Source organism: Phaseolus vulgaris, chromosome 3 (assembly GCF_051622355.1).
Source record: "Phaseolus vulgaris cultivar YP4 chromosome 3, ASM5162235v1, whole genome shotgun sequence".
Taxonomy (NCBI): domain Eukaryota; kingdom Viridiplantae; phylum Streptophyta; class Magnoliopsida; order Fabales; family Fabaceae; genus Phaseolus; species Phaseolus vulgaris.
The window spans coordinates 35123224-35144036 of NC_143500.1; the positions used below are offsets into that span (position 1 = coordinate 35123224).

Genomic DNA, 20813 nt, shown 5'->3' on the forward strand with positions numbered 1-20813 from the left:
TATTTCTCACTACTCTTCATCATATAAAAAGTATTATTGATTACATTCAAATTATTTTATGAACCATAAAAGTTAATAAATTTTCAAAAAGTTGTGAGTTTACATTGTTAAGAATAACGACAAGTCATTCGAAAAGTTTAGATAATGAAAGACTTTAATTAAGATTCAAATGAGTAAAAAGATAAAAGACTCATACATGTGAATTACTCAAAGTTGAATAATTACCAATCATTGATCATATAATATTTGATTGAGAAGAAACGTGTGACAATATTTCAGTGTCGCAACAATTAAAAATGTATTTATCCATAGATTCGCAATTTAAATTAAAATGACTTAAGAAAAAATTAAAATGACTTAGGGAAAATATGTTGTCACTTGGTGACGAACTAGTGAAAGAATGATTACAAACCCATTGTGGGATGTACATCCCATATTTGATTAAAGGAGTATTGATGCTTGTAAAACAAACATAAAAATTTATCATGTGTACTTACCCATTTTGACTAACATCGCATAAGCATGCACTGCAACTGGAATTTTTTCTACTTGTTAACTACATTGTACAAGGAATTGTGAAGAAAAATAAATGTCAAAGCAAAAACAACAATGTGATTGTGCATCACTATTATAACTGTGGGCAGGTATCAAATGTCACACATGACACCTATTTCTATTCCCAATCCCAAATTTTCGTATCCCTAGTGTGTGAATGGAGTAACATAAAAGTTAAAGAATAGCTTTAATTTCTATTTTTTTAACTTACATATTAAGTTTTGTAACAAACATCAATTTATTGTAGGTTTTGTGGAATGAGTGATAATACTATACAATCATGCACCAAATTATAATTGGGAGGAGAAACAACTTCTTGTTAAAATGAAATGAAATAATTTTAAAATTGTATTCGTTATATCACCATTATAAACTAGTGTATTTCAATCGTCTCCATGTGAAATAACATACCCTCTCCAAAACTAACTTATTTATTGTCTATTTTGTTTACATACGATATTACAACATTACTTTAATTAATGCAATATATTCCAGTTACACAATCAACAATAAAGTCAACAATTCATTTACTTATAAATCCCTTCACTTCTTCAAAATTTTTGTTTTTCACTTATACTTTCAAATCACTTAACTGTCATATAAATCAACACGTATTTTTACATCATTGAATTAAGTTATACAAAAGTAATTAAAAATACGCACTTTCAATTAATAAAATATTTTTTTATTAATAATCATTACAAAAAATATTTCAACTTAATACTAATTATCACCATATCAATTTATTTTATACAAATTTTTATGTAAATAATTATTTAAATACTAGTTTGCATCATAACTATAATTTAAAATATGTTATATTAATTTATATGATATTTTATATTTTATTTTTAAACTTAATTTTAGTTGTTACTACTAATGTGCATAATGTTTAACTTTTTTTCCTAATCCCACACTTTCTTAAAATTTTATTAATTTAAACTGTTACTATATCATTTAAATATTTTATATAAAATTTATTAAAATTATTTTTGTTTTAATATTACTAAATTATTTCAATTCATATAAATCTATTAATTAAAATTTTATCGTTAAATAATTTAGTTAATAAATATTATTTTTAATTACTCTTCTAATATAATTTTTTATTCATTATATTTTTTTTTCTTATTCGAACTATTTTAAATATAATTCAATATTAAACAACCGAAAACAAAATATAAATATGAATTTTAATTTTAAGCTACTCTTTAATTTTGTAAGGTTTTTCTACTCTCTATTTCATTTAAAAATAAAATAAAAATATTAATTTTAAATTTACATGATAAATAATCATAAATATAATTTTTACATTTTTATTTGTTTTATTAAATTTTAATATCACTTATTTATAATAATATCTAAATTAAACAAAATCAATCAATATTTTTTTTATGGAATTGTTTTTATTTTACTATTTAAATTATTATTTTTATTTAATTCATTATTTAAAAGTCATAAAACTAAACATAAGCATAATTTTACTGTTAATTATTTTATTTTTATTAATAATTTTAAACTCTTATTTTTAATTTTTAGAAAAAAGATAATTACTAGGAATTTAGTTTTTGAAAAACTAAATTCGAATTGATCTTTCAACCCTGATAGTTGACACTAGACAAGTTTGGTAAATAAAGTTGGCTTTAATTTATTTTGACTTTTTTTTTAAAAGGGTTTAATTGAAAGAAAATCTTATAAATACGAGATAACCATGGTTAAGAAGCCTATAAAGAAAATCATGGTTAAGATTTTTTTTTTCGAAGTACACAATTTGTTTTTTCAATTTCTCATTTTGAAGGTGGTAAATAAAATAATAAACATAAACTATTTGGAAGTAGGGCACAGAAAAAGGGTACATTTATAATTGGAGCCACAGGGAGAACCCTAGCCTGTTCTTAAACCCCAGAAATTGCAGAACAGAACCAACATCCTCGCCTGTTCTTGGTACCAAAGCATCGCAACCCTTAAAGTTAAATCTCAGATATGGTTTGGTTTCAATGCGAAGATTGTGGAGACAACCTCAAAAAACCCAAGTTGTCGGGTCACTTTCGGACTTGCTCTGCTTACAAAGTTCTCATTCAATCCCACTTTTCATGAATTTCCCTTCACAATGTGTTGCGATTTGTAATGCTCATTCTTTTTCTGTTGAATTTTTGTGTGTTATGCAGTTGTCGTGCATTGACTGTGGGGAAATATTTGGGCGTGACACCGTTCAGGATCACACACAGTGCATTACAGAAGCTGTGAGTCTCTCATTTGTTTTCACTTTCTTCTTAATGGATCGTCCCCCTGTCTCGTTTTTGTTCAATATGATTTGTGAACATGATGCATGAGTCACGTGCGTACTTTTTTTTTTTTTTTTTCAATCAGTAAATGGATTTTTGTTGTTGTTTAATCTGGCTAGAGAAGCTTCTTGAAAGTTTCCTCTCACTGATGATTTTCAAACATTTCTATCATTGTTGTGATGGTCTTGGAATCAGAATTTTAATCTAAAGGGAGGGGGGGCTTTTATGCACTTTCCTTCAGAGGAGTCAAATTTGTATTCATGTTGTTTAGATATTTTGGTAGCATATGGATTTTCATTTGTCTTGAAAATATATATCTTATTTTCTATACACCTTCTACTTTTACTTTGATTTCCAGGAAAAGTATGGTCCAAAAGGCCAAGGAAAAACTTTGAGTGCTGCAACTGCCACGCCTAACAAGGATAACAAACAAAGGCCTGAAGTTGATATTAATGTGGGGTTATCTGAGCGGCCTCCTTGGTTTTGTAGGTATGTAATCTAATGGGTTCCTAGTACCATGGTAGTAGTCTGTGTGTTTACATTACAGAGTCAGTGTCAATCAAGATTCTGCTTACACATTTTATAAAGTTATGAGATTCAGACTTCTATGTTCTTACTCCTTGCCGTCTAGTTTCTGTATCATGTCTTACGGGTTTCCTAGATCATAAAGGTTGTGGTTTATCTTTTTGTAGTGTAAATAATGTCTGTAAAATGGCACTGAGTTCAATGTGCATGATATGCCTTTTATTACTGAAGTATACAAGGGTAAGAATGACAATGAGTAGGGTACTACAATACCCAAGTCCCTACTTGTGCAGGTAGCAACTTCAATAACGTACCATTTTCTATTGGGGTTTTATATACCGTTCCAATCCAAATTCCAATACATATATTTGGTTAACTCGAATCCTTTAATGTTTTTATTTTGACAAACTAATCAAACATATCTATCATAGTACTAACATTAATGATGAGAAGTCAATATGAAAGAGTATTAACCAAGAGTTAAGTACACGGATCAACTCAAAGATGATCTAACTCTTAATAATAAAACATTTAAAATGAAGTTATTTGTTAAAAAGTGTAATACCTTCATATCCTACTTACAAGATATTGCATTGCAGATATATTATGTTGGTTTGGGCAGGATTGAATTTTAAAATACATGCAGACAGTTTTATGGGTTTATCCATAACATATATATTGTGGGTAATGCTTGTGGATACCTATTGAGTCTGAATTTGTCATCCTTATGCAAGAGGGAGAGTTCAGTGTATAAGTTTAACGTAGGATTATAATCCTATCTATTAAGATATCTTCAGGAATACTGATGTTAGTGTTGATTGACTTTTAGCCTGCAAGGCAAGTCTGTGTTGATATAAATCTTGTGAAAATGTATGCTAGTAAAGTTCAGAACATCTTTGTTCTTTTGGTTGGTGTTGTCTACTTGATGTGAATATGCTGCACTGCCTGTACATTGTTCACTCCCCCTTCCCTTCTTTTAAACGTATATGTTAGAATCTGGTACATATGATAGAATCGTATTGATATAGTAATTGCTGATATTAGGATCAATTATATTGATTCTATATTTTATGTTATCAGCTTAAAATAGGGTAACTGAATATTTTGTAACCATGTTAGCTTGGCTGTGGTCTAAGTAAACCTGAAGTTCTTCATATGCTTTCTCGGTTTCTCCATTCTCAATAGTGTAGATTGTGAACATAAAAAAATAGTCAACTGCCAAAAATGGCTTATTATCTGAGAGTCTGAGACATTCTTTATAAAACTATATTATAGTAATGAGTTGTGCCTGGCTGTTGTATCGAGAATCTTCAAGAATTTTTTTTTCTTATACTCTGCAGTCTTTGCAATACAAAAGCTACAAGTAAGCAAGCACTTCTTCTCCATGCTGATGGAAAGAAGCACAGGGCAAAGGCGAGAGCATTCCATGCTTCAAAGCAGCAACCAATCCAGGAAGATAAATATGCCACTGATGATGCTAAGGCTGTTGTGGAGACTGGTCCTAATGATGAGGCGAGAGATGACAAAAATGTCGAGCTGCCAAAATTGCAGAAGTCTTCTACAGAAAATGATTCAAGACCAGGGAATGAAATTTCTTCAGCAAAGAAAAAGAGGAAACTTGAAGCATTGGAGGATGACCTTGTTAAAAAAAGCAAAAATAACACTTTAGTTGATATGGGAAATGGAGAAGTAATTCAGGGTGAAAAAGCAACAGGAGAGAGCAATTTGAAGAAAGAAGGGATGTTAAAACCTCACTGTACAAGTGCTGTCAAGAATAAAATAAAGTGGAAGAAATTTATTAAATCAGCCTTGAAATCTGTACGTATTTTGAATTTCAGAATGGCATCCTTTCTTGTATTGTGCTTTGATTTATGTGAGGTTATATTTTTGTACACTGTGAGCATAAGATGGATAAAATAGATGAGAGTTTTAGACGGATTTAATTAGAGCTGCTATGGCATTGCCATCTATAATGATTTTACTCAAAATTTGTATTTTTGAATATTGGTCTATACGTCTAATTTCCTTAGTGTACTTAAATGTGCTTATTTTTATGTTTGTGGCAGCATCCTGATGGAATTTTGAAGATGAAGAAACTTAGAAAAGTTGTCCTCAAAGCACTCCAGGAATCTGGCATTGCAGTGGATGAAACTGAATTGAGTGAGGAGCTTGAGAAGAAGGTAAGCCGATAAAATGGTTATGTTTTGGTTAACTAATCCTTTAAAAATAATAAATATTGGTTTTCTCATGAAAAAAATTGTGGACAGATCAATTCCAGCTCCAGATTTGCGGTCGAGAACAAGTATGTGCGATTGATGGCCAAAGATTGACCACTCTAGTTAGGGTTCTTCTTATGACTAGGAGTCCTGCAATTTTTCGTAATTCTCTTGCTGCTTGGTAGACATTCATTCATGAAGATCTCCATATAGAAAAATTTTGTGAACAAGTACATTGTTGTTGCTTTATGCAAATATTCAATTATTAGCTTGTAGAAAATCCAAAGAAAATATCAAGGCTGAGATTTTTTTTGGTTTGTTGAATTACAAGCAATTAGTTGTAGAATCTGGAAAACGTAATTATATATTATCCTATAAGAATTCTTTTCAAGACGAGTTTAATAATCAAGTTTTACTTTTCAATATGTACTCTTTAATTGAAGGAAGCAAGTTTCATTTAGATTAAGTGTGTTTATACTTGTAGACTGCGAATATTCAGTACCTAGATCTTCCTTGGTTTGAGAATTTTATTTACACTCTATCTTATATATTGTTACGATTGAACATACTTTATTTTTGAATTTTTAGAATTTGTACGTGTTTTTTCTTATGTTTAAGAACAAATTCCCATAACATTCTTGTAAATAAGGTAGCAAGAGTTGTCGTAAGAGGTTGTCTTATATTTAAAGGCTTCTTCTTCCTGCACCCCCACGTTTTTCTTCCTGCACCCCCACAATTTTGTAAATCCCAAAACTGACCTTCACCTTGTTTCGAAAGCAACTTATTGATTTTCGGATTGCTGAATCTGGAAGTCTAATTTTTGTTACGGATTGATGGATCCGGAAGATTACCGGATTCATCAATCCAAAATATTTATGGATTTTCCAATCTGGAATGCAAAAAAATAAATGCGGATTTCTCATTCTGTAAAATTACCGAATTGCATTGTCCGGAAGAAGAAAGAGCAGTGTGGATTTTATGTGTATTTTGGGGTTTTTAAAAAATAGAAGGGATATTATTGTCTTTGCATTACATTGTGGGGGTGCAGGAAGAAAAATGTAGGGGTGCAGGAAGAAACTGCCATATTTAAAATAAGTAGAATCTAAATGTAGTAGAATAATTATATTTAGTACTGCTCTTTTGCCAGCATCTATTAAGATCTTGTTTGATGTACAAATAATTCGTAATTAGTTTTTAAGAGTGGCAACTTCTCCACCTTCCCACTGAATGAAATGGTATGCTGATTTCTTGCTAGTGGTTTTGAAGCTAGCTACCACTCTTTATTGTCAAAATTGCACTTGATCTTGTTAACTGGAGATTCTTCTTTTATTTTCCTAACAAACAGTCACTAATTTTAACCTATTTAATATCTATAAAAAATGAATACAATTTTTTTACATGAAAAGATATGTTTAATTTTTAAACGGGAGGATGTATTTCCATGTTTATTTTTGCTTAATTTAAAAGAAATATATATTTTTAATTCTTTTGAGATGCTGAGCAAAGAAAATATATATTTCGTTAACAGAAGTTATAGACCCAAAAGTTTCCATGTTTTACTGTTCAACATGACAGTAAAGCCTAAAAATGTATCAGCGATCTTGAGTTAGTTTTCTACCTGTGGCAGCCTTGCACTTTTCTTATCTAGAACATATACAACACTTCTGCATCCCAAAGGTTAAAAAATAAATTAAAATTAATAAGGATTTTGGAATATTCATAAACACTCGTCAAAATATTTCTTTTGAAGTATAAATCAATTCGAAAAATAATGAAATAAGGGATGACACATCCTCTTTTCTCAACTTATGGTATAACTGACAGATTTGTTGCTGTGAATTACTTCACAAACAACAAGCAGGCTTTTTTGCATCTTTTGAAGTTCTTATATATACATCATATGTCCAATTGTTTCTAATATCACGCCAGAATTGCTTCCAAATGCTTTTGCTTCTCTATTTCTCACCTTCGCATGTGAATTATAAATACAGGAACCGTAATTTAAACACAAGAATTACTCCAAAAATTATCAGCAACAGTACAGAGCACACCAATGCCTGCAAGTTGATCACCACGCCAATTAGACAACAATCAAGCATAGTAAAAGCAATAATACATAATATCTGCAATGCAGAAAACGAACTTACATGGCAAAAGAACAACTACAATCATATTGAAGAGCAATCCTCAATTTTATAACTGGTACAGCTCATTATGCACGATCAAGTTATAGTTTGATTGGTTTACATTTCCATTACGATGGCATATATCACAAGTTACAATTATTGGTTGTGGCACGTATTGAAAAAACATTCAATGAAATGAAATATTTTGAGCTGTTACTAGATGCCGGTAGCATTGAAAGATATCTTCAAACGATTGAATGAACTTAATCCATGTTACTCGGTTTGTTTACTTCTATAATTCAATTTCAAGAAAAGTGTTTTATCCAAGTAAACTGGAGTTTCTAGAGGTTTCTTTTATTTCAGCTTGATCCAAGTTGAGTCAGGTATGTAACTACCATTCCCAAACCAATCCTTTATGACAGAGTGACTTTATTCCAGTGCACAACATTGTGATTAACATAAGCAACTTTATGCATGAACAAGAGACAAATATACACCAATAGTAGAGAGGAAGGGAGAATATTACAGCAATTGCGGAGGCTCCCAGCCCTGCTCGTTCCCTGGGATCCTTTCTGTAGTGATTTCCAAAATAGAGAATTGTAGCGTAGAACCACATAGGAGGGCATAGAAACCCAAAAAGAAATCTGCCATTTTTTAACAAGCAAAGCCATGAGACAAGCCAAGGAAATTGGGAAAGAAAGTTGATTAAAATTACTTACGAGAACCATCCGATTCCACATCCATAAAATGGAAGGGGCTTATCATAAATTCCAGTTTGAAAGTCCTCTGGGTCTCTAATTAAGGCATACTTTCCCTTTCCATGGCCACCTGCATCAGTTGCTTGTCCTGCCATGCCCATAAAATTTGTTAATATTTCAGGAGAAGAAAATTGCGTATGAGATCAAGAGACAACTATGAAAAAGAAACTTCGATTTGTGCAGTTGTCTTTATTTAGCTAATACAGAACATTATCACTGAACTTGTCATCCCTGAACCGGTTTGATATGATTCATGTGGAGGAGACCCAAGAAGGCACAGATTCAATCCATGAAGAAGATGAACAGTACCATAGCAAACAAGGTCATGAGAAGCCCAATTGGATGGAAGATTATGTTATTAATGAGGATAAGCGTAAGGATAAAATGGGCTTTTTCTTCTTTCTATTAGGCTTCTCATAACCTTGTTTGTTATGGTACTGTTCATCTTCTTCATGGATTGAATCCGTGCCTCCTTGGGTCTCTTCCACATGAATCATATCACTGTTATTGACCTTCTTTCTTAAAGAAGATTAGATGCTTGGCCAAAATTTATACATAGTTCTCTAAACTCTAGTAAAGGGTAAGGTTCAGAAGGAAATTATAATAATTCTATATAGATCTAATAGAAATAAAAATCAAAAGTCACTGGAAACAGAATGCAGAAAAAACGGACAGTTTCATTCATCAATTATGTAAAGAGGAGCTGATATGTAACTGTTGCAAGGGAAAAGGGAAAAGGGAAAAGACAAACAATTTATTTTTCCCAAATTGGTTACATTTAGAACAATAGATGTGCTAGAGTAAGATATGTTATTCAGCAACATATATCCCTAGCCGTATCCCATCCCAATTAAAAAATAAATGGAAAATTATAGAAGGCATTGGTGCCATCATCATATACTAATCCATGTGTTCTAGCAGATCCTATTTGATAATTAGTTTTTATAAAATAAAATTATGAAAAATAAAATTATAATAGAAAAATTGGAAACAAGTAGAAGAATTATATGTTTTTTGCCTTCCAATATATAGACATGATTAATAATTTTACCTCTTGAATAGTTCCGAGCAGATGGCCTTAAAAGATCATGGTGCTTATTATCAGAGACTGATCTCACTAACTCCACATTGGTTCGCAAATCAACAGTCTCTTCCGCCCTAGCATCTGCAACAACAACAAAAATCTCGTTTCATGGCAAGCAAGTGCATTGACTCTTCCTGAGTTTCAAATTACCCTATTTACATCATAAATGCAGTTATATTCTACAAACATATTAACATGCAAAGTGGAGGTAGCAAAGTTTGTTCCTATGGAAAACCATGCTTTCCTTGATAATTTGATTTAGGTTTAAACGAGATTTTGAACCCTATAGTTTTCATTCATTTAGCTCTTAGTCCTTGTATATAATTGACTAGGCTGTATGGTTAGGGGTTATGAATCAACTTGCTATATAAAGCAAGGTTGATTCCTCTGTTTGGGTAGAACAGAACATATACTTTTTAACATTCTTGTATTCCTCTCTTAATCTCAATCTTGCTGAAGTCCTACTGTTCAGGCTTCCTTTTTTTGTATCTTCGTGCTATGTGCCTATATTTCTTCTTTCGCCATTGTTTCATCACGGTAGAAGCTCAGTTTCATGTTAGACGAACCATAGTTGTCGCTCGTGCTAGACGATTCATGGTAAACGCTCCATCATAGGCAATCATTCACGCTAGACAATCGGTCTGGTGTTAGATGATATTTCTTGCAGTACAAGATCGCTGGCATTGCATCAGACGATCTTGATAACGTTCTATAAGCATTACCATAACAATATATTCTTTATGGGGATATTGTCTTTATATTCAACCACAAAGGTTTTGGTACCTTAGAGGCCGGTACCATAATTAGGGTTTTAAATAGCGCTATAGCAGTATGAAGTCCTTTCACAGGGTTGTTGTAGCAGAACAGTTTAGTGCAGCAAATGTGAAATTTATAGATGTAATAATAATGATGAAGACTTGGATTAGAAGATGATTATTGTTAATTCCTATCTAAGAAACTAGTATTTTTCCATTTTGTTGGTATTTACTTGTATTAATACATAACTAAAGGGTCTAAAATCCAAATGAGTTTAAAATATAGGAACCAAGATGTTAATTGCAATAACTAAAAACCCAAATAAGTGAACTCATAGGAGCTAGAACCTAAAAGGAAGACTGTTATGAATGAAACCCAAACGAATGAAAACTGAGTGACTACGATCTACCTTAAAAACCTATGTTGGTGCATGATGACAGAATGCATGTTGCCTTTCCATGAAAATTATTAGATGGAAATTCATTCTCACAATCTGGCCATAAGAAACAAAATATATAATGAAACTCTTCCATGCTTTTGGTAGTTTTTTCATAGCTAGATGTCAAACATAATGATAATGTAATTCTAACTCTGACATTTAGAATCCAAAAACCTAATAGTTCAATTATCAAAACAATGATAAACTATGTGGCGAGGCCGTAAATCAAGCTGAGCAGATATTAAAAATTGTAATCCTGCCATTCACACCGGAGCTAACACAAGTATTGTTCAGTAAAAGTTGTTTGCACAAGTTCTCGTGGCAATGTATGTATGTGATAACAAGGATCAGTGTGTATGTCAGAATAGACAAGTCAAGGTAAGATGTACTGCTTGGGCATATTGAAAGGAAGAGATAAATAATTCACTTTAAAACATTTTCAATTCTACTTATACCATTGATGTTAGTTGGTTGATAACGGCAAAAACATTAGGTACCTTTATCCATCGGTTGTGGAGATAATTTGCACTCTCAGGCCTCCAGAAATTCAGATAACACTCAAAATCCCTGTTCGGTAAAATGTAGCATGTTAGATAAAAAGAAGTGAGTTGTGAAACCAGCATGTTTTCACTAAAAAAAAAGTAAATCTTTCACAATAAGAGCATATTGGTTTGACAACTTTGAAGCTCAGGAAGTCTTCAGAATATTTCAACAAACCTGCCACTCACAAATCAGAATAGGGAAGCGAGGTCTCCCATATTCTGAGAAATATCTGATGTTTTTCACAAAATCCATACATAATCTTCAGCTTTTTTTCCAGTAATTCGGAGAAACTGGGAAATTATACTTATGTCACGAAAACAACCTTTGTTCTTGGTTCCGAGTAGAACCATGTATGAGACCTAAGCAATATTCGAATCAACAAAACTGTTCGTCTAAAACCACAAACTTCTTAATTAAAAAACAATACACCGCAATTGAAATCCACCGCAATTCAGAGTTGCAGCTTGCATAACATAAAATATTGAATTTTTAATTCATACAAGAAACACATGTAAAGAACATGCCAACAAAGATAATGGGCAGCGACCAAAAGAAAGGAAAATCCCTGAATCTACCAAACCATCGAGAAAGAATAAAATTGGATCAAGGACAAAAACCCAAAAAAAAAAAAACTTTTTTTCTGCATCAGAGGGAAAACTGGAACACCCTTTAAAAAATGAAAGAGAGAATTAAAGAAAAAGGAGAAAATTAAAGTGATACTGGCCTTTGAAGAGAGGCAAGGAATGGTAGTGGTGAGAAGGAAGAAAGGAACAGAAAATAATTAAGAAAGAGAGTGTGCTTGCATTTGACAGGTGTTGAACAAGAAAAGTTGCTGCTGCTTCTTTCCTAATTCATGCCTTCTTGGCTCAACACCTTCCTTCCACATTCAACCATTCAAAGCTTAATAAGATTGACTATGCTGCGTACTAGTGTTTCTATGGCCTTCAACTTAATATGAATAAAACCACAATAAATTTTATAGATGGAAAGAGAGAGAAAGATGTCTTTATAATCATCCTACATCGACTTCTTTATTCATAAAACTATTGTTGTAGTATAAATTTAATAAACATAAATTCTTCAAATTTAAAGAAAGTGATTTATATAATTTTTTTTATCTTTAAAAAACCTATATTTATATGAACAACAACAAACTTTTTACATAAAATAATTGAACTTATTTTAACAAAAAAAAATTATCAGAAAAGAAAGATTTAAACATATTTATAATTAAAAATTACAAGAAAATGACGAGGTTTCAGTTATTTTTCCAGATTCCTTGGCGGCTTTCGCGTGTTTTACTCTTGCCCCTACACTGTCTTGTTTTTATAGTATTTAATAATGCTTTTATTTTTAAATGAACTTAAACTATATTGTAACTGAGGTTAGGAGAAGTTTCATTAAAGATAATTCAGATTGTTTTAAAAAAATATTAAGATAACTGATTTGTATTAATAATATGGTATAAAATGTTTATTTGTTTTGTCTTATATATTAATATTTATATTAAAAAATGTTTAAAAAATAAAGTTTAACTTTTATTATTATTTTTTTATATAAAACAATTGAACAGATAAGATTGACCAATAAGGCATTGACTTAAGTCGGTTTTTGTGTATAATGAATACTGTCTTTTTATTTTTGTTGTTTTGGTATATTTTAGTGGTTGTGACATCATAAATGTGGACTTACGTCTCATACTTTTCTACAGATTTAAATTTATAAATAAAATATATTCTTTGGAGGAAAAAATAATATAAATGGTCCATTACAATTACTGCATTTGGACAAAATGGCCGAAATAAATAAGAGAATTTCAAAATGAAAAAGTTTGTTTTCGAAAATAAACTGCGAAGTCAGCATTATTTAATCTAATATTTTTCTTAATCTTATATTTAATTGATGTTTAATTATTATGGAGAGGTCTCGATCCTAGATATAATAATGCTATAGTATTTGATATGATACCTACTTATTTGATATTGTTATCTTGTTTTTTTTTTTATTAAAAGAAGTGTAAAAAAACAAAGTAATTAATACATTTTAATTATATCAGTTACTATTAATCAGTACAGAAGGTCCAAAAGAACTAATTTAAAAAATTCATTTTCTATTAGTGACCACTTAGCATTATTCATTGTAATTAAAAAAATTGATATACTAACTCTTATAATAAACAATGAATGTATCTTCTATAATTACTATAAAAAGAAAATCTATCAGATTAGATGGTTATACATGAAAGACAACAATAATTTGTTATTAACAATTTGTTATCTTTGTTTAGGGTTTAGGGTTTGTTATTTTTTTTTCTATTTCTATTTTTGTCCGTATCACTTATGTTATGTTTAAATTGAGGAGAGAGATTATGTGAAGGAATGAAGTGAAGAGAGAAGAATGTGTGAGGTTGTTTAGATTTACGAATGATGGAGTGAATTTGTGAGGATGATTTATTGAAATTTGGGAGTGATATGATAGCTGGGAGAAAATTTAAAAATTATTTTAAAGGTGTAAAAGAAGTTTATAATTTTACCTTTGTTATTAAAAATATTTAAATAATGAATTATGATTTTTTTTAAGATTTGAGTTAATTAAATTTTTTTAATATATAGTATCCATAATTACTTATATTTTTAATAAAAAATAAATTTGTGTTAAATTAAAATAAATACATTAAATATATTAAAATTTATGAAAATAATATTTATTATTATATACATTTATTATTTTATATAACTATATATATTTTTGTTGATATTATATTTTTATTTTATTATTTTTATTTTTTGTAATTATATGTTATTATTAATAGTATAATTAAATATTTTTGAAATTGTTAAATAAATTTATCTAATATTTAATTGTGTATATTGTATATATATAATTATATTAATAATTATAACAGTAATAAAATAATTAATATTATTAATAGTTGAATAATTTATATATTTTAAAAATAATGTATGTAAGGATTGAGAAAAATAACTTTAGAGTAGAAGTTGTATAGTTAAATTTAAAAGAGCATATAAATAGAAATTCAGTTATTCCGGTTTCATTTTGAAAAAACCATCATCTCTCTACAAACTCCATTTTATTTTCCTACGTCTTCTCTCTAAGATTCTGACCTCCCCGCTCATTAGTTTAATAGAGTACACCATTAAACACTTGGTAGTGAAGACTACAAGACTGTCCCGATCAGAATATCTGACAGAGTAAGTTCATTTTTGTTCTTTTTTCCTTTCCTCTCCCTTCCCTCTAAGATTTTAGTTTCATGATCAGAATCTACCATTGGACTCTTGGCAGTGAACTCTACAAGATTGCCTGATCAAAATCTCAGATAAAGTAAGTTCATTCTTGGCTCCTTTTTCTTTGAGTTAGTTTTGATCTGGTTAGGTTTGTCTTTAGTGTAAGCTTGCATTTGATGCTTTTATCTTTAGAAGTAGTCTCTGTTAGCTCAGGGTCCTAGTGGTATAGTTAGATTTTTTTATCAAGACTTTGTGGTGCAGCTTAGGCTACCCTTGAACTTTTGGTAGTTTGAAGCTCTTAGGGAGCATTTACTCAAGTTCATGTAAAGGAAGTTAGTTTAAATTGCCAATAGAACCCTAGACTAGAAGATATGGATGTGGGGCTGACGTGGTCACCAATCTCAAATTTTCTTGCAGGATTTCTTGTTTATGGGTAGATTGAGATTTGTTTGAGATTGAAATGTGAAAGTGGATATAATAGATGTCGTAGAGTATATATGAGTTTTGGAATTGAATGCACTATTGAATGTATTTGAATAGTTTGTTGAATTAATTTAAATGAAATGTTTGATGAGAATTGGTTGTTTGATTTTAAATGATTTTGGTTTAGAAATCATATATATGTATAGATTAACATAATAGCTAATTGACTCAATGAAAGTGCTTGTATAATGCTGAACAGGAACTGTCAATGTAATGTGTAGTTTTATAAAATTATGAGCTAAATGAAATTCTAAGTTTTGGTATGATTTAATTGTGTGATTTTGGATATTGTGAGATGTGGAATATGAATTTTAATCAAGACATAGTATTTTCAGGAAAGAAAATATTATGTTAAGATTGTTTAGGATGTGCATTGACTACGAATTCGTCTAGAAGGAGATATCACGACTCTTCTAAGATAATGAAATCATATAGATGAAGTTATTCAGGTGGTGAGAGTCGAAGGAGGTTCATATTAATGAGTAAGTTGTTTGAAAGATAACTAATTTGACCTGTTATATGAGTTAACCCTGTCATACTAAGAGAGATGATATTGAGATTATTTATGTGCATAACTGTGTGAATTTCACAGTGAGATAGTATGACAGGTGCAGATTTTTGAGTCTAAGTCAACACACGAGTCTTCCGGAAGTAGAGTCAAGTGTTTATGTGTTGTGAGTCAGTAGAAATCTGACATTTGAAAGATGAATTTATGAATTTTAATAGACACTTGATGGTTTGAGAAATTATATGAGACTTGATGAATTGTGTTTATTAATTTGAAATTGAAATTATATAGAAATATTTATATAGCTAGCTTACCCTGTTCTTTGTTTGTGTTTGTTTCTTTATCTGTGATGATCCTATTTTACACGGGAGCAGATGAGGTTGCGGGTAATAGAGTTCCTTAGTGAACAACTGGAGGATGAGATAACCTTCATTTGAATGTTTTGTTTTGTTTTGAAAACTTTTGGTGTATATATTAAAATCCCTATGAAAAGGGATATCTTTTTGAGATAGTTGTACATATTCATATGTTAATTACATACTGTTTGTTTTACTTTTATTTTATTATATATGGGTAAAAATTAGGGATGTTACAATGTACAATTTAAATACAGTGATACGATAAAATTTGTATTTTAACTAACAACACGAAAAATTTGTATTTTATTTTATTTTAGATATATTATTTTTATTTCAATTTGTATCCAATAAAACAAATAAAATAAAATAACAACATTCACTTATCATTAATAAACATCGGATGAATATGGAGTAGTTTGTGACTACAATACACAATAGATGAAGTCATTACGTTAGAATCCCAAATGGCGTTAAAATACAATCAACGTTCTTCATTACCTTAAAGCTGATCAAGTTTATCTTCGATTCGGTCAAAATGTGTGTTGATAGTGCTGATATCCAACCTCATGCTTGACATACTTTCCTATATATTTTGAATTCCTCCCAATTTTGTGTTAACATCGTCGAATCATGAAGGATTTCGGGTTGAAGATGATTGCCTGCAACATGTTTTTGTGGTAATGGCATGTCTTTGTATTGTTGTTCATGTTCGTGGTCAGGCCTTCCAAATTATCACACACCATTGACCTTAAAGATATTCATTTTCTTTATGTTTTTTTTTTCCAAGAAGTTATTTCACCCTAATGTGATTGATGACTCTTCCATTAAGTTCATGTCATACAACAACATAAGGTGTGTGATTAAACAGTCATACAAAAGAGGCTTATCATTGTCACGACATTTTATCATGTGTTGCATGGTATAATGAGGTCAATTAATCATTTCATTACTTTTAAGGCATCATAATATGAAAACATCTTCATGAACCAGCTGCAAGAAGTTGCTCCCCGAGGACCTACACATGATTAATAGGGTCTATTAACGATCAAAATGTATGTCCTCAGTGATGGTACCAGGAGTTAATAGCATACCATCATGAAAAATCAAAATATAAATATAAAATTAAAAACAGTAAACACATAAAAAAAGTGTAAATACATTTTTAAAAATTAAAAACACAATAAGCACAATAGTAAACACATAAAAATAAACAAAACAATAAACACCTAAAAACATGTAAATAGAATTATTAAAATTATAAACATTAATCACATAAAAAAAATAATAAACACACAATATTAAAAAAATGTAAAAACAGTAAACACATAAAATATAAAAAAAAATAAACAATAACACATAATAATAAAAGATGTAAAAACAATAAACACATAATAATAAAAAAATGTAAATACATTTATAAAAATTAAAAACACTAAACACATAAAAAAAACTAAACAGGAAACACATAAAAAAATGAAAATACATTTATTAAAAATAAAAAAGTAAACATATAAAAAAAATTGTAAATACATTTTTATAAATAAAAAAGAGTGAACTTACTTGAAGAGCACTGAAAAAGAAAAAGAAAAAGAAGAAGATCACAGTATGATCAACACAACCACAAAATCACAGTTGAATACGACAAAAGATTATCCAACCACCGGAACACCTAAGATCCAATATGAAAAAAAAAACACAACAAAAATTATTATAAGGTCACAAAATCGATTCCGGTTGTACTTATAGGAAAACCAAAATCAATTACAGCATCTTTGCCACACGACGAGAATGGATTCTCGTTCTAGTTTTAAAAACTATAGAATCGATTCTACAAAACCAACCTGCAACATTTGGAATAATTGGAATCGATTCTCCTTGTTTAAAACAAGCATCAAAATTGATTTTGTTGTTTACGTGAAATTTTTAAAATGATTTCCCCTTCCCATAATGTACAACGAAATTGATTCTAATAAAAAAAATAATAGAGACTTATTGCATCAAGTGATTTTACCATTTTTTTTCTTTGTTGCTATTCCTCATGCAGAGAAAACTAAACAACTCTCTCACCCTAACCCTAACAACAAACCAATTCTCACAATACAAGGTTCACTCTCTCTTAGCACAACAAGCATAACTCTTGCAAAATCTAATTATATTTATACACTAACAAGGTTCTTATTGATGGGAAAAATGCACGCGGAAGCAATACACACAATCACGAATCAACTGCAGAAAAATAAACAACACAAGATTTAACGTAGTTCGGTCGCCAACAGCAACCTACATCCACACGGACAACTATTAGGTTTACATTATATCCTATTGCACACCAATTACAAGTACAATGATCTCTTTAAATAGAGATAAATAGAGATAATAAAGGGACACAATGATTAAGCCCACTCACTAAAACATGGTGTCTACTCAGCCCAACCCAATTGGTCCTGGCTTCATACCCAACAATCTCCCACTTGAAGTCACAGAACAATGTTCACCTGCGCTTCAACTGTGTACATGGTGTCTTGTCAGCCCAACCCAATTGATCTTGACTTCATACCCAACAATTTCCCACTTGAAGTCACGGAACAATGTTCACCTGCGCTTCAACTGTGTACATGTACTTTTGTAATCTGTCGACGAAACTCAATGTTCCACCACTAGTTGCCACCAGCCTTCTTAATCATTTTGAAGACTTCGTTAAAACTCCCATGAGTTTCAACACGTCAGTCACTGACCCGTTCTCTGTTCCTATCGACTCCCACTTACAGGAACTGTCGGATCCTGAAACAACCTGAGAACAAACACTCTCCATATACCCGTTCTCTGTTCCTACCGACTCCCACTTACAGGAACTATCGGATCCTGGAATAACCTGAGAACAAACACTCTCCATATTCAACAAGAAATTTTCTGGAGAAGTTTCAACCGCTGGAATACTGGTTCTCCTAACCCACTGTTGTCTAGGAACCTCAGCTGAAGCACAACCCGTGCTCCCACTACCACAAGTACCTCTGACTGGTCTACCTGAACCTTTCCATTCTCGTTCATCCTGAATCTGACCTGTGGCTCTAGGTTTTTCTCTTGTAAAGACAACCCTCTTCTGCCCACGAGATTCTGTGAACCGGACTTTGTTTATCTTCTGAACTGGGATGGTTACTCCCTCAGACACGGTAATCTGACTATATACAACGAACCTCTCTTTCTTCCGCAGACCATGACAAGATTTCCCTTGACGACCTTCCACTATTGATTTTCGAACTTCACTTCATGTCCCTGTTTGTCCAACTGCCTAACAACAATCAAACTTTTCGTCAAGCTTGGAACAACTCTGACATCCTTCAAAGTCCAAAAATCAACTGGTGTCTTCAACACTATGTCACCCATGCCCGTAACATCAAGAGCTCTGTTATCTGCTAGTTTTACCTTTCCAAAGTCTCCAATAACTAGATTCTGCAATGCTTCAGAATCCATGACCCAAGAATCCACACTACTATCCGCGCAACAGACTAAAATGTCCTCGTTCGCGAAGTCTTCTGCAATGTTGACTTATTTATCATTTGGACATTGATTCCTGAAATGCCCCACGTCCTTACAGTTCCAACATGTTACACTTGAGCAATCCCGAGTCTTTGACTGACTCCTTCTTTTGTTCTTGCTCCCACTATCTCTGATATTTTTCTTACATCTAATGACATATAGCGATTCACTAGATAATTCCCCAGAACTCCTTCTTCGGACATCCTCGCCAAGAATGAGATCACGAATTTTCTCAAAAGTGAATCCATCGGATCCCGCTGAACTGGTAACTGTTGTAACCGTTTCGGACCAATTGTCAAGCAAAGACAATAACAGTAGTAAAGCTTGAACTTCATCATCGAACTTAATGCCCACTGACATAAGTCTGACTAAGATCGAATATTGATGTGCTCTGTAACTGAACTCGCAAATCCTCAATTTGCATTTTCCACTAACTGAAATTTGTACCATCGAATTTTTAATTCGGAACTTCCCTTCTTCTGCCATCTCAAATGACTAGATGAGATACTCGGTACAACTAATTTCAGATCTTGGCAATCCTTTTTTTTTTTAAATCAAGACCACAAAAATTGCACCACCAAAAATCACTCACCAACAGACCTGGTCGCAGTCCCCACTGCACTGGCGCTCCGCACCACCACCGTTGCTGGTCACCACTGTTGTGAAGCAGATCTGGGAGCCTCTCCTTGCACCGCTGTGAAACCCTAAGCTTCGGGACGCTGCTGCAGCCCCTGCGAAACCCTGGCTTTGGGATGCTGCTGCCGCCTCTGCGAAACCCTAGCTTTGGAACACTGTTGCTGCCTCTGCAAAACCCTAACTTTGGGACGCTACTTCAAACGCAATTTTAACGTCTCGTCGATTAATTTCTGCTGATCGGATCTCTAGTGTGTAAACGAACCAAAGCTCTTGATACCACTTGATGGGAAAAATGCACGCGGAAGCAATACACACAATCACGAATCAAGTGCAGAAAAATAAACAACACAAGATTTAACGTGGTTCGGTCGCCAACTGCAACCTACATCCACACGGACAACTATTAGGTTTACATTATATCCTGTTGTACACCAATTACAAGTACAATGATCTCTTTAAATAGAGATAAATAGAGATAATAAAGGGACACAATGATTAAGCCCACTCACTAAAACATGGTGTCTACTCAGCCCAACCCAATTGGTCCTGACTTCATACCCAACACTTATTAGTTCACAGGTCTGGAACTTTTGAAAAAAAATTGGTCAAGATTCTCTTTTGCCACTGCAACCAAGCATTGTAACCATTGTTGCCAATGAACCTCATTCAAAACTGGCACCATCGTGTTCTGAATGCATACATAACGACCCACCAATGCATTTACTGTTTTAATATATTCAGAATGCATGCAAAGGTAT

At 31.7% G+C, this 20813-nt stretch overlaps 2 protein-coding genes across 4 annotated transcripts; one reads left to right on the forward strand and one right to left on the reverse strand.

Annotated features, from left to right (window-relative positions):
• Window positions 1-2376: 2376 nt before the first annotated feature.
• Window positions 2377-6004, forward strand: LOC137807199 (zinc ion binding protein). Its single transcript, XM_068607695.2, has 6 exons — window positions 2377-2625; window positions 2724-2798; window positions 3199-3329; window positions 4706-5183; window positions 5432-5545; window positions 5633-6004. The coding sequence occupies exons 1-6, from the start codon at window positions 2539-2541 to the stop codon at window positions 5693-5695; spliced, it is 948 nt and encodes a 315-aa protein (XP_068463796.1). The 5' UTR covers window positions 2377-2538; the 3' UTR covers window positions 5696-6004.
• Window positions 6005-7259: 1255 nt separating this feature from the next.
• Window positions 7260-12332, reverse strand: LOC137807200 (uncharacterized). Of its 3 annotated transcripts, none has more exons than XM_068607696.2 (6): window positions 12012-12332; window positions 11242-11311; window positions 9517-9630; window positions 8427-8553; window positions 8234-8351; window positions 7260-7638 (listed from the first exon to the last, which is right to left on the reverse strand). In XM_068607696.2, exons 2-6 carry the CDS (start codon window positions 11249-11251, stop codon window positions 7561-7563), a joined length of 447 nt encoding a protein of 148 aa, XP_068463797.1. In that variant the 5' UTR covers window positions 11252-11311; window positions 12012-12332; the 3' UTR covers window positions 7260-7560. The 3 variants fall into 3 exon arrangements, with proteins under 3 accessions (XP_068463797.1, XP_068463799.1, XP_068463798.1); XM_068607698.2 differs by having other exon boundaries at window positions 12091-12238; XM_068607697.2 differs by having other exon boundaries at window positions 11462-12215.
• Between the last annotated feature and the right edge of the window lie 8481 nt (window positions 12333-20813).

What these genes read in the sequence shown, in the direction of transcription:
- LOC137807199 (XM_068607695.2), top strand. Translation starts at nt 2,539, where the DNA reads ATGGTTTGGTTTCAATGCGAAGATTGTGGAGACAACCTCAAAAAACCC. An exon ending in TTAAATCAGCCTTGAAATCT is followed by an intron (nt 5,184 to 5,431) that starts GTACGTATTTTG and finishes TGTTTGTGGCAG; the next exon opens with CATCCTGATGGAATTTTGAA. An exon ending in GTGAGGAGCTTGAGAAGAAG is followed by an intron (nt 5,546 to 5,632) that starts GTAAGCCGATAA and finishes AATTGTGGACAG; the next exon opens with ATCAATTCCAGCTCCAGATT.
- LOC137807200 (XM_068607696.2), bottom strand. An exon ending in TGTGGAATCGGATGGTTCTC is followed by an intron (nt 8,352 to 8,426) that starts GTAAGTAATTTT and finishes AAAAAATGGCAG; the next exon opens with ATTTCTTTTTGGGTTTCTAT. An exon ending in TGGGAGCCTCCGCAATTGCT is followed by an intron (nt 7,639 to 8,233) that starts GTAATATTCTCC and finishes ATCAACTTGCAG; the next exon opens with GCATTGGTGTGCTCTGTACT.